Genomic DNA, 12,653 nt, shown 5'->3' on the forward strand with positions numbered 1-12,653 from the left:
GCCGTGACTCCCCGTTGCGCCGGGAGAGCCCCGCGGCTCGGCGGGGCCCTGTGCGGGCCGGGCGCCTGCCGGGCAGAGCCGTCCGGGGAGGGCGCCCTGGTCGCTACCTGTCGGTGCTACCTGAGGTAACGCAACCCTCCGAGGGGTTTCTCCGGGCTCCAGTCGCAGCCGAAACAAAGTAATTCCGTGTGGGGGTTTCTCTGAAACTTTGTTTTTTTCCCCTTTGTCAACTTTATACTTTCTTCCTGAAGATAGGCACTTTTTCTTTTTCCCTCCTCCTCCTTAAATCTCTGGAAAGTTTTAAGGATCTGAAAGAACTTCTGTGTCTGTGTTGGCTCTGCTCACCTTTGAATGTTTAGGAATCAGTGTCTTGCTCTCCAAACTGGAAAAGTTTTCTTGGTCTGCATTTCCTTCAGGTGTATTAAAGAAGCAACAAAGCTTACTTTTACCAAACTTCTACAGGAATGTTTAACCATATTTTTATCTTTCTGTAGAGATTATTTGGTACTAGTTAGTTGTATTCTTCTTTTTAACAGGTTTTTAAAGTGAAGTACACTTACTCCTATTAGCTCTTTCTGTGAGAAAGCATGGCTCCGTTAAAGGTGCATGGACCTGTTCGGATGCGCAGCATGCAGACTGGGATTACAAAATGGAAAGAAGGAAGCTTTGAAATTGTGGAGAAGGACAACAAAGTGAGTCTAGTGGTTCACTACAATGTTGGAGGAATTCCAAAGACATTTCAGGTACACCAAATATTCAGGCTTTTGTTTGAGCAGTGCATGGATTGTGCCCTTTTGTGAACAGCTGTCCTCTTCAAGGCTATTAAGAGTCACATAAACTTCCCTCTGTCACTGTTTCTTGTTCCTCGTTTCCTGAACACTAATCTCTTTGTATAACTCTCCTGTAAATTATTCAGGTGTATTGTTAAAGGATCTGCTAAGGTCAGCATCAAGCATACAACTGAATAGAAAGAAATGAAAAGCAGAGGAAAGACTACCGAAGTATACAGTATCTTATCTCACATGTTTAGATTTTTGGAACATGTAGCCTTTCTCTTACTGATACATTTGCAGAATCTAGAAGTGAAGCTCCATGTGATCCTAAAGGGTTGCATCTATACTAGCAGTTTTCCCAGCTGAAGAATATCAATGTTAACATACTTGTAGCTTTTCTGTTTGTTTATACAAGACTGTTGTACTATATATGTATTACAGTTCTGCCAAGTTTTAGGTTTTAAACATGCCAGACAATGTGGTTTCCTCACTGGGGGACTGATGCATATCATTATTAAGGATTCTCTTCCAATATTCAGCCTAAACAGCTTTTTTTTTTTTTTCTTTTCATTCTGTAGTCATTTTCATCTCACTTTTCCTAGTTCTTTCTTTTAGGTAAGAAATTACTATCTAATTTAAACAAATGTAGAGGGAAGGAGCAGGTTAAAAAAAAAATCCTGTATCAGTTAGTGGTGTTGTAGCAGCCTTAACTGATCTAAGTGTTGGCTTCTGCTTTTTCTTGCCACAATCATTTTCCAGCTCTAGCGTTCATCAGACCTTTCTCTGAGCCACGTCTGTGTGTTGACCTTTTTTGAAAGATCAGGTTTTGTTGCCATAGTGTGCTGAAAAGTCTCAGCAGAGAACCTAACAGCCGTGACAATTAGCAGTTAGATCAGCCTGTGTTGCTTTCAAATCAAGGCATAAAAGTGATCAATGTTGGGCGGTTGCTACCTCTGTTACTGTAAACCTGAAAGTCTTAAGAATGGTCTGTCTTCTCACATATGATGCTATGACCGCATGTTTGCTTTAATCCAGCAGTAGACTGTGCCGCTACTGAGAGGAGCGGTCATTTCTTGCCCCTGTATCTTCCCCGGGTGCTTGTTCTCACACGTTCCTTTCTGTGCAGACAAGTGTTAACGTGGCATCGCAGCGACTGGAAGGGTAGCTCCACAGGGAGATTGAACCTATGTAACAAGTAACCATGGCCTAAGGGGCAGGTCTTGCTCCCAGCCTCCTGCCGTCTGCTGGCTCTGGCGCTCGTCGGATCTCTCTGTGAGCCAGTTCATTTCACAGACTTGGCAGAAAACTAACTCAGAATAAGTAGAGGGCTTTCACTTGAATTAAGTCACGGAAGGGACCAGATGTCAGATCTGGTAGAGGGGGTAGCATGGACCATGTAGCTAGGAACACAGTGAAGGAAGAGGAGTAAGTGAGCAGCCACATCCTTAGACCAATTCTGTATGTTTGGACAGTGGTTATTCTTCAGTGGATCTGCTTTCCAGTCCTGCTCATCCTGCAGTGACACAGACACTAGTATGAGCACAAGAGTGCATGTGGGAACAAGTAGCAGGCAGGGAAAGCAGACTGCCCCTTGCACCGCGGGCTGGCACCTGACTGTAGTTTACATGAGCTGCCCCCTGTCCATCAGTGCATTCTAGCATGTTGTTACAGGTGTGACAAATGCCTGATAAGTCTGCTTTAGAAGTAACATTATTTGTTGACAAGTTGCTCTGGGAGGACAATAGGCCGTTTCTCTACCTTTTTTCATTTCTGTAATAAAACATTTAAATAGATCCAGGGTTATATCTCTTTCCACAGTCACTAGTGTGTCATCAAACTTTTTACATAAGATGATGTATTTTACAGATGTTTAAAAGATTTGATCTGGTTGTGCTAGATGGTAGATAGGTACTAAAAGAACTATTTCATTTACTCCACCTCCCAAGACTTTATAACATTGGTTGGGCCATAGCAGGTGCATGGAGAGTATGTGTAGAGGCCTTTCATGATAGCATTTTGAGCTGAAATAGATTGTTCTGCACTGGGATAGTGAAGTAACTGTAATCCCTTTCCAGCTGGCTCCATGTTTTAAGCGAGGATGAAAAATTTGAAGCCCCTTTTCAATTCTTCAGTCTTTGAAGATATTTTTAGCCTTTTCTTTTCTTTTCTTTTTTTTTTTAAGAACAAGAATTGAGCATAAAATATTACAGAAGTGTAATTTTCCAGCAAAATAAACCCTTTAGTTTCTTATTGAGGTGGATTTCCAGCCTCTCTCAAAAACTGCTGGTAGGTCTAGATTGGCTTCCCAAAAAGCTAGAGATCTGGGGGGGTGGGGGGAGGGAGGGAAATCTCATTGATGGACATGGTGTGCATTTTACTGTCTTATAGTCTTCTTTTATATATTTGAGCAAGTTTAAATAAAAATCAGGAATTCCCCCCCCCCTTTTTTTTTAAACTTGCGTACAATTTGAAAGAGACAGCTTCTAGCGCACTGTATAGTGAAACTTTGGTGTTAGGGTATAATTAGTGTTTATTAATTCAGCATCATTATTTATATTGATAGTGTGGCAGTATGCAGATAGCTGAATTAAGAGAAGCCTCCAATCTGATAGGCACTACACAGAGATGTAGTAAAAGCCTTCCCAATGACCTTGGCTGTGGTTTCCAGTCTTGTTTGGAGCACTGTGTGAGAATAGCAATATACTGGCATGGAGCTTGTTGCATAACTAGTGCCTAATCTTAGGCAAGGCTAAAGAAGTGGCTAGCAAAATGAAGAATTAAGTGAAGAAGGACAAGGGAATTTAAAATGTAAATATGCTTAGGTATGTATCATTAAACTTGCATTTATCCAGCAGATGTAAGATACTCTTTTGCTTCCTCTGTTTTAAGAATTACCCTTAACCTGCATGGATAGAAACATTATTGAATGGCCAATTTCTTGTAGGTGACTTATCAGAAAGTAACAATTATATAATGGTATAATATAGAATAAAGTAACAGTGGTGATATTAGGGAGCACAGACTCTTATTAAAATTATTCTTCTGATTGACCATAACCCTGAAACTTTGATATCACTTAATTGTTTTAATGCTGCATATAGGCTAAGTATGTTTCTTACTGACTTATTTCTTAACCAGATTATTTCAGCTATGTCAAATCTGCTTTCCCTTAGAGCTAATTATAAACTAAATGGAAGTTTGTGCTTAATATTTGAAACTCAAAACTTTTAAGCTTTCATCATCTTAAATAATAATTCAAACTTTATGTAGAAGTCTCAGACAGCTAAATGGAACTGTATGATGCTCTTACTCCTTTGTGTTCAGCAATGTCACACTTTACAGCAAACTAAGTTTTAGAAAGCTAATCCAGGCATACAGAGACTGTTCAGCTATAGTGATAGTGTCCTTTCAGTTCTGTCGGTTTCCAGGATAACTGATTGCATTAATTCTGTGAGGCTTAATGTTTGCTCAAAAAGAAGCAGGGGAAAGTATTTCTGTGTAAGTACCTCTAACTCTCTTGACTTGAAGTGTTTTGTTTGAATGTATTAGTATTTTGGTCTTTTTAAGTTGGATTTTGTTTATAGTCACTTTTCCCTTTTCAGCTAAGCCATAATATTAAAACTGTGACCTTACGACCAAATGGTAGAAAACTGTGCTGTCTGATGCTAACACTAAAGGATACCAGCTTCCTGACAATTGATAAGGTACCATTTAAAGATGCAAATGAAATGCGGATGTATTTGGATGCAGTCCRTCAGGACAGGGTTCATACTGGTAAGTACAATTGTTGTAAATCATACTAATGACAGGTTGGGGAAGGATAAATGCTCTGTTTTCTTTTTTCACCTTTAGCCGTTTTGTCTTCCTTGTGTTACTGACTTTCTTTGCATGTTGCATTTGTGTAAATGCTTCTTTTTGGCCCTGAACCCAAATTTTTGTTACTCACCTTTCTCATAATGTACCTTGTCATGCTCAACAATGAGCAGAAAATAAACTTGGACCTATTGTTTATGTTGTAAGCATGTGTGTATTTGGAAAAACTCTTGTGTGTTTATCACATGTGCAAAGACTCTTCTCCTTTTTATTTTTCCTCTTATTTAATTTTTATCTTTCAAAGGGTAGGGATTCTAGTGCCCATTAAGTAAACAACCAGTATAAGGGCTATTCATAAAAATGAGCTTATGTCTGTGCTCTCAGAGTATTGTACTGTCTGGAAATCTGCTGTCTCTTCCAAGTTCAACTGTAAATAACATTCTTGCACATAAGAATGCCAGTCAATTAAATGACAAACTAAATGTTGTGCACTTCCTCTGTCAGCTGGGAAACCTTCTCAGGGATCTGGCAGCTTTGGAGGTGTGCTGGGCAGCAGGACCACACAGAAGGAAGCTAACAGACAATTATCCTATATAGAAAACCAGGTTTGTTAAACTTAAAGCTCAAATTTTTCCTCTTCTCTAATTTCCTTTTATTTATTTCTTCCTCTTATGCTCTTATTGTACATTGTAATAGCATTGTAAATACTCATTTTGCATCCAAAGCCTTTGTAATCCAGAGGGCTTGGAATACACTCTTGCCACGATATCCCATAAACATCTATCTCCCATTCTGCACGGCTGAGGAAAGTCAGCATCTGGCTGTGGAAGATTGCTGAGCAATCAGTCAAGCAAAGGAGAAGTAGAAACAGAGGGAAAATATATGCTTAAGATGTGCCTCTCACGTAGTTCTGAATATCTCTCTGTTTATACTGAACACCCGAAATACGCTGCATCTGAGCATGTTAAAGTCAGCATAATGAGCTTAGCAGGTTTCAGCCAGACGTATACGTTCAGAAGCTGCTGGCCACATTTTTGTAAAATAGAGTTACTGAATTTGTGCCATTCTGCTCAGTTTTTCATGTAAATGTCACAGACTTCTTCCTGAAGGTGACTTTCCTTGAAACTACTTCTATTTATCCTTTTTCTCATTTTCTCACATTATCTCTGTGAATATACTTTTATTGCAGCCCTGAGGGAAAGTTGTTTTGACGTTGTCCCAAAACAAACTTTACATGTTGCTTAAAGGAATCTCATAGCAAAAACTCTAAGGCTGTACATACAGTGGTAAGTTTAGACATGTTTAGTTTTCAAGTCTAAAACTGATGAATGTTCTTTAGCCAGCTATCAGCTCTTTCGTTGCATTACATGTGATGCTGGCTTGGGCCAAAGCTGTCAGGGCACTGTTCTAAATGTGTGGGTTTTATATGACTTTTTTTTTTTTTAAATACCACCTGGAATGGTTCTAGGGGTAGTTAGGAATCATGGTGTGCATCTTTCCATATCAAAGAATATAAAGAAGATTTTAAAAACAGAAGTCCAATGAGCCGGTTTACCAAGAGGAATTGAGAAGGGGATTTGGTTACTACAGTAGGGTTTGATGTTTAGGACTTGCATCTATACTGTCCGAATTTTACACATGTCTAGTGTTTAAACTCTCACATTCTGTCACAAGCAGCATTTTTTCTGTTTTTGGATTCTACGCTGTGGCAAGTAAAGCGGCAATGTAAATTCTAGTTTAGACTAAAGATGATCATGTTTTTCATTGTTTGGGTCATGTCCGCCCCCTCCCCCCTTGGATTTTGCAGACTCCTCCCAAAAGAGTGACTGTGGAAAGTAAGGATGAAAATCCATTTCGAAAGGTGCTGGGAACCCCAGCTAGAACATCTGTTAAGAATTCCCCTGGAACCGGAACGCCTAGCAACAGGGTTAACATTTCAGCGTCTCCTGCATCATCAGTCCCTCACAGAACAGGCCTATTGGAGAATCGGTAAGAATGGTATTCCTTTATTATGGTATTGTTGAAACTTAGCACGCTGTAGAGCTAGAGACTGAACATGTTACACCTAGAAGTAAGAAGAGAACACTTTGCTTCCTATGGTTTTGCTGTTGCTTTTAACAGGATGTTAATATGTGCTTTTTTAGCCTCTGGCTGTTACTGGCATTTGAGCTTTATGAAAAACTTAGTTGTGCAGAACAAATTCTTCTCTGTATATGTTATAAAAGTGGATGTTGTGGAAGATAGGTGAAAAATGCATAGAAAGCATTGAGAAGATCTGTTGAATTGGAAGGGGATTGTTTACTAACCTTTCTGAAAGAGTGATTACTTCAAAATTTTTCTGTCATTAGTGAAAAGAGGAAAAGAACACAACCTCCTGGTTCAGAAATGAGTGAAGATTATCCCAAAGAGAACGATTCTTCAACGTAAGTAACTGTTGTTTTTGGTTTGTGATTTAAACTTTTTTTGTTTGTAAATGTAAATATTTCTGAAAAGAAAGCTTGAGTATTTCCTCTGCCTCAGCAACATTATACAGGCCAGCCACTAATAAAAGTCAGATCCTACTGGATGCTTAAAATAGGGTTTGCATTCAGGATTAATGAGGGAAGTATAACCCGATATAATAATTGATTTGCAGAAGACTGGCAGGTGCAAATTTTGTCATCTTTCTTTTTCAGCTTAGCTTGAATTGTCACACGTATATGTGTATAGCAATTAGTAGGTTCCTTACTGAACTTGCTTTGACCCTTTTCAAGACAAAACTCAAAGGGAAGAACTGCCATTTGGAAATTAGCTCTTTATGTGCACATTCACATTTCTTCATAAGTAAGAAGGCTTATTTAAATGAAATAGTTAAACTTATTTGCTAGCGAAGTTTATGTATTCCATAGTTGAGTACTAAAGGCAATAGGAGAGAAATGCTTTAAAACAAGTTGTAAATATTGACCAGGAATATCCTGTATTTTCTACAACTGCTCTGACTTCCATTCATGTTTATCTGCAGGAATAATAAAGCCCTGAGTGATCCAGCATGGAAGTATTTAAATAGTAGCAGAGAGAAACAGTTGAATCTGAAGCAGGCAGAGGAAAATAGGACATCAGGTAAAAAAAATAAAGATAAAGCCAGATGATACCTTCTGGCTTTGACCAGTACAATTTTGCTCCTTTGATACCAGATCAGAAAGCAGCAGCAGAGCTTGTTTTCTTAACCTTTTGCTTACCCTGTGCCACCAACTTTCTTGCTTCCTACAGAGCCATATATGAGATGCAAATGACTTCCCTACATTTTTCAAGCCTGCCCTGGCTTACCTCTCACTGCTCACTTTGTGTGACCCTCGCCCCTGTACCTGTCTGCTGATGGCGGCCCATGTGTCTACTTGCTTGAAAATTCAACGAGCAGCTTCAGGCTTTCCCCTAAGTTGCACTTACTATTGGGAGGGGACTCCTATAAACATCCAGTGAATTCCTTTTCACCTTCTTTCTTATTTATCTTTAAAGCTCTCCTTTGCTATTAATGCTCGCACAAATTTTAGGCTGTTGTGCTGAAAATACAGCCTACCTTGCTGGGTGCAATATTGCCTTACTGTTTGCTTGCATTCCCCTATCTCTTCTCCAGCATTTAGAAGGGGAACTCCTCGGGGCTGGGACTTCTCTTCTGTTTTTACAGTAGTTCTGTTGGATTCTGGAGTGTGACAAGGGTATAGGCATTATAGTAATGTGGACAGTATGTTCATAAACTGGTATCATAAACAGTTCTTCAGTTATATTTCCAAATATTGAACCTCTTGCCTCATGAAGAGGAATGCATTCAGGATTTTGCTTTTATGGGAAACAATACTGAATGCACTCTTTTTAGTGCAGCTCAGATGGCACAAATATGTTGCTAGAGGAGCAAGCAAGGTGACTGTTTATCTCTGAATGAAAATCTGGTTTGCTTTTTCAAGTCAAAATTAAAATCTGGAATGTGTATACCTGCAAGTCAGCTAACAGTATTGTTAACTTCCTTCATATGGCTGTATACTTGAAAGTTGCGTGGCTCAAGCCATTTCAGGCTGGGATGGAAGGAAGCGTTTATTTATTGTCCAACCTAACTTATGCTATGATTCACCTTAGCAGATGGGTTTTTTTGTCTCTTGGGACCATGCTTTTTGTTGGCACCATCTGAGATATTAGATTCTCAGGATCTGACAAGAGGATGTCAGAACGATGAAACAATCCTGTTCTGCCCTAAGCGTATAGTAATTTACTGCAGAATTTGTAGTGGGAAGAGAAACTGTTTTCGCTTCTGCATATTTACCTTGAATTTTGAGAACACCGTATTGGAAATCATTACTAAGTTTTCTGTTACATGTATTTTGTATATTGAATAAGAGGTGGGCATTTATTATGTTTCAGATAGTTGCATCATTTCAGTGACTTTTTAATGTTATATATTGCAATTTGGATATGGTGGGTATTATGATATCAAACGATTAAAATTCCAGCATATCTTTGCTTATTTTTTTATATTTGATTTAGTACTTTATTTAATAGTCAATGCTGGAAAATAATATTTGAGCTAAATAAAATTTAGCTWTTGGCTTTTGGCTAAATATTTTTGAACCAAAGAGCTGAGCTACCTGGAGCAAAATGACCTGCCTTTCTATTTCTTTTTCAAGGTGTTTTACCACTGCAGTCATCATCCTTTTATGGTAGTAGGTCCTCGTCAAAAGAGTACTCCACTGGTAGTTCCACCCTGGACAGGTAGGACTGATTCATTAGCATGAACTGTAAATGACATCTCTTTCTCAGAAAATAGGATCTTCAGTTTCCTGTATATTTATCAGATTGTATATAGCTTTTATGCATAAAATATGTATATCATATTTTTTCTAAAAGTACAATCTGGGTATTCAATATGGCTACAATTGTTCAAGTTACATCTACAGACTTCAGCTATTGCTTGTAAGAAGTGGGCTGTCTAAAATCACTGAAGTTTATTATATTTTGCAGAACCTCATCAAAGAAAGTGATATATTTAAAATCTGAGTTTTCTAATAACCTTTTCTGTTGGAGGGAACTTTTTCAAGGTTTTAGGACAGAAATCCATTTCTGTGCAACAGAAGCCTGGCTATGCGTATGAGAGTCTCCACCTTTGTACAGCACTGCTTGGGAGGTTTTGGAAGAATCTGGCATCAAAATCAAACTTAATGAGGAATAGTTAATAGTTTAGCTGATCCAGGTGATATCTAAACTCTAGAACTTGAGACTAAATCCTGGTAAAACGATACTAACTTCATTTTTCACAGGTAGATAAATTATATGGAACTCTATTTTTTAATAATAGTATTCCAGTAATACTAAGAGAATCCCACTGAGGTTGGGATTCTTTTGTTGTAGACACTGTACAGTCAGACTGTCAGTCTCTGCCCTAGATAGATGAGATAAAACATCAAGGAAGAAAAGAGGCATTGTCCACGTTTTATACAGGAGAAATTGAGGTCTGGAGTGATTAGATTACAAGATCGGGAGGCTGAAAATGAAGACTTTAGCCTAGATGTGATTTTTAAACAAATCTCATTATTTGTGGTCTCATGCTACAAAATCATTCTTTTTCTTATCATACTGCGTGAGGAATTGTTAAATGCCTTAAAAACAAAGGACTTGGTTGCCTGCATGCACACCTATGGTTGTATGGAAATTTAACCAAAGAAAGCATTTCTCAAGTGTTCTGGATAAAATTTTCCCATCATACCTGTTTTGTGTTATGATACATGCCAGTTGTCTTGTGGCTTCACTAGTCCTTCTGTAGTGGCAGAATGCTAGTGTCATGGACTATAACTGCTTAAGGAAGGACATTAGAAATCTTATACTTATCATACATTTATGTTTTTAGGTCTAGCGTATCCAGCCAGCCCCCCTCAGCCAAAAGAAGCCTGGGATTTCTTTCTCAGCCTGCACCTCTTTCTGTTAAAAAAATGAGATCTAATCAAGATTACACAGGGTGGAACAAACCCCGAGTGCCCCTTTCTACCCATCCACAACAACAATTACAAGGGTAGGTTTCTTTTTTTTTTTTTTTTTTTTTCTGATGTGCATGCTTTCATCATCAGAATATGCACATGCTTCTTATATTTGTTTCATTAAAAAAAAAAAGTCAAACTTGATGCTGAAAGCAATGAACCTGGAGACAGGGAGCACTTCTTCTGGTATGGAAAATACATATTCTTAATTCACTTCCTGAAAATTTTAGATGGTGTGATAATTTCGGGCTACTCGCATTCCTTTCATACGCTTGCATGATTCATTTCTCTRTCATGTGTATATACACATGTATTTTAATATATGGGGTTTTTTTGTGGAAATTCTCATAGATGCCTTCCCAGTAAACACCTTCTGCTGTGAGTTTTTATTTTATTAATTTTTTTTTTTTCTGAAAGGCAGGAAGACTCCTCCAGTGAAGAATTGTGTGGGGAGTGGCTGGGGTGGTGGATGTCCTGCATGTTAGTAACACCACGTTTAATAACATCTTCTGTTTTCCAGGTTTTCAAACTTGGGAAACACCTGCTATATGAATGCCATTTTACAGTCCTTGTTCTCAATTCAGTCTTTTGCTAATGATTTGCTCAAGCAGGGTATCCCATGGAAAAAAATTCCACTCAATGCACTTATCAGGTAAAATTCATTTTCTGGGATATTTTCTTTTGTTATTGAGAAACTAGTTTTGCAATAATGAAGTACCTTTGTAGAGTGTGATGTGTGCATAGATGTGTGAATTGATTGTGCTTTCCTTAAACTCTGGCTAAAACAGAGAATGGTGAATTGCTTTCTGCCCTTACAAAAAATAAATCATAGGCATCTGTGTGTCTTGGAGTTTCACTTCAGAAATAGGTCCTTAGACATAGCAATGCTGGGTTACAGGTAGTCTTCTATGCATTCCACTGTGTTTCTAGTGGCAGAGTGAAATGCGTTAGGTGGAAGTGCAGGAAACTTCATAATAAATAGAAATGGAATAACTTCTCTTTAAAACGTTACCAGCTGGGTTTAAGTCGGTCACTAACTATACCTAATGTGGTTTGCCTCCGTCAAATCTCATGGCAAGAAACTCCATAGGTGTCTGTATTGTGTGAAACGCTCTTTCCTCTTTCAAACTTTGAATTCGGTTGCCGTTCAGATTTCTTTGTATGTGTATCAAAAGGACAAGCTACTGTTTGCTCTGTGTACCTTGCTCTCCACCATTCAGTATTTTATATATACTCTTGTGTACTACTTCCTTTCTTCACTCTCAGTTAACAAGATTCAGGATTCCAGAACCATTTGTTTCCATTTTACTTTCTCTCTTATCTTTTGGGATCATTTCTATCTTTGCTATACCTTCTTGAACTCTTCCTACAATATTCAAAGCTGGAAGTTGTTCCATCTGCCTTTTCAAATGTCCTTTCCCCAAATTTTGCAAAAAAACTCTCAAGCTGGTGCCTCATATATTTAATGGCAAACTGTGTGGATAGATCTTGTGCCGTAGCACCTCTGATGGAGAGCGCAGTGTGTTGTCCTGTGCCTCAATACAACAGGTCAGAGCTGATGCTCGGTAGCATCTGCTTTAGCTTCTGTGGGTTTGGGTATGAGAACCTGATCTAACACGATGAATGTCACCGCGCTTTAAAAGGGATTGCTTATCGATTGCGCTACGGTGAGGTGGTGTTTGCTAACATGCTTCACTTAGCAGTTGTCGCGGGTTAGGAGAGACACTTACACACTTACTGTAGTCCAGCAGAATGACAGAAACTTGTTGGGCTGCGGTAAACTGATCTCACTCCAGTGTGTGTCTGTAGCTTTTGTTTAAGGCAAATTGTCATTCTTTTGAATTTTAGTTAGGTTTTGGAGGAGGGGGGTGGGGGAGGTAACAGAGCATGTCTTGTCTTCCCCCCCCTCCACCCCATGTCATGGAACTTTGTATATATGTTACATGACCTAAACTGTTGTGCTTGGAATATTTTGGTTGTGTATTTCCTATGAAATTGTAAAGCAATAAAAACAAAAACAAAAAAAAAATCACAATTGAGAGGCAGGGAAAGTCAGTTTCAACAGTTG

General features: G+C 38.7%; 1 protein-coding gene across 4 annotated transcripts in view; it reads left to right on the forward strand.

The window, feature by feature from the left end:
- The first annotated feature begins 20 nt into the window (after nt 1–20).
- The window catches only part of USP37 (ubiquitin specific peptidase 37), a 37,938-nt gene continuing 25,305 nt past the window's right edge, over nt 21–12,653 (forward strand). The window contains exons 1-10 of one of the 4 annotated variants that reach the window (XM_026077985.1): nt 21–178; nt 537–743; nt 4,376–4,547; nt 5,091–5,191; nt 6,394–6,575; nt 6,935–7,009; nt 7,588–7,685; nt 9,242–9,326; nt 10,459–10,620; nt 11,106–11,237. In XM_026077985.1, the coding sequence (XP_025933770.1) occupies nt 588–743; nt 4,376–4,547; nt 5,091–5,191; nt 6,394–6,575; nt 6,935–7,009; nt 7,588–7,685; nt 9,242–9,326; nt 10,459–10,620; nt 11,106–11,237 (1,163 nt within the window). In that variant the 5' untranslated portion in view covers nt 21–178; nt 537–587. Of the gene's footprint in view, nt 179–536; nt 744–4,375; nt 4,548–5,090; nt 5,192–6,393; nt 6,576–6,934; nt 7,010–7,587; nt 7,686–9,241; nt 9,327–10,458; nt 10,621–11,105; nt 11,238–12,653 lie in introns of those variants that run through there. The other 3 variants (XM_026077987.1, XM_026077986.1, XM_026077988.1) reach the window with 3 other exon arrangements.

Source organism: Apteryx rowi, unplaced genomic scaffold (genome assembly GCF_003343035.1).
Source record: "Apteryx rowi isolate R43461 unplaced genomic scaffold, aptRow1 scaffold_47, whole genome shotgun sequence".
In the NCBI taxonomy this organism is placed as follows: Eukaryota; Metazoa; Chordata; class Aves; order Apterygiformes; family Apterygidae; genus Apteryx; species Apteryx rowi.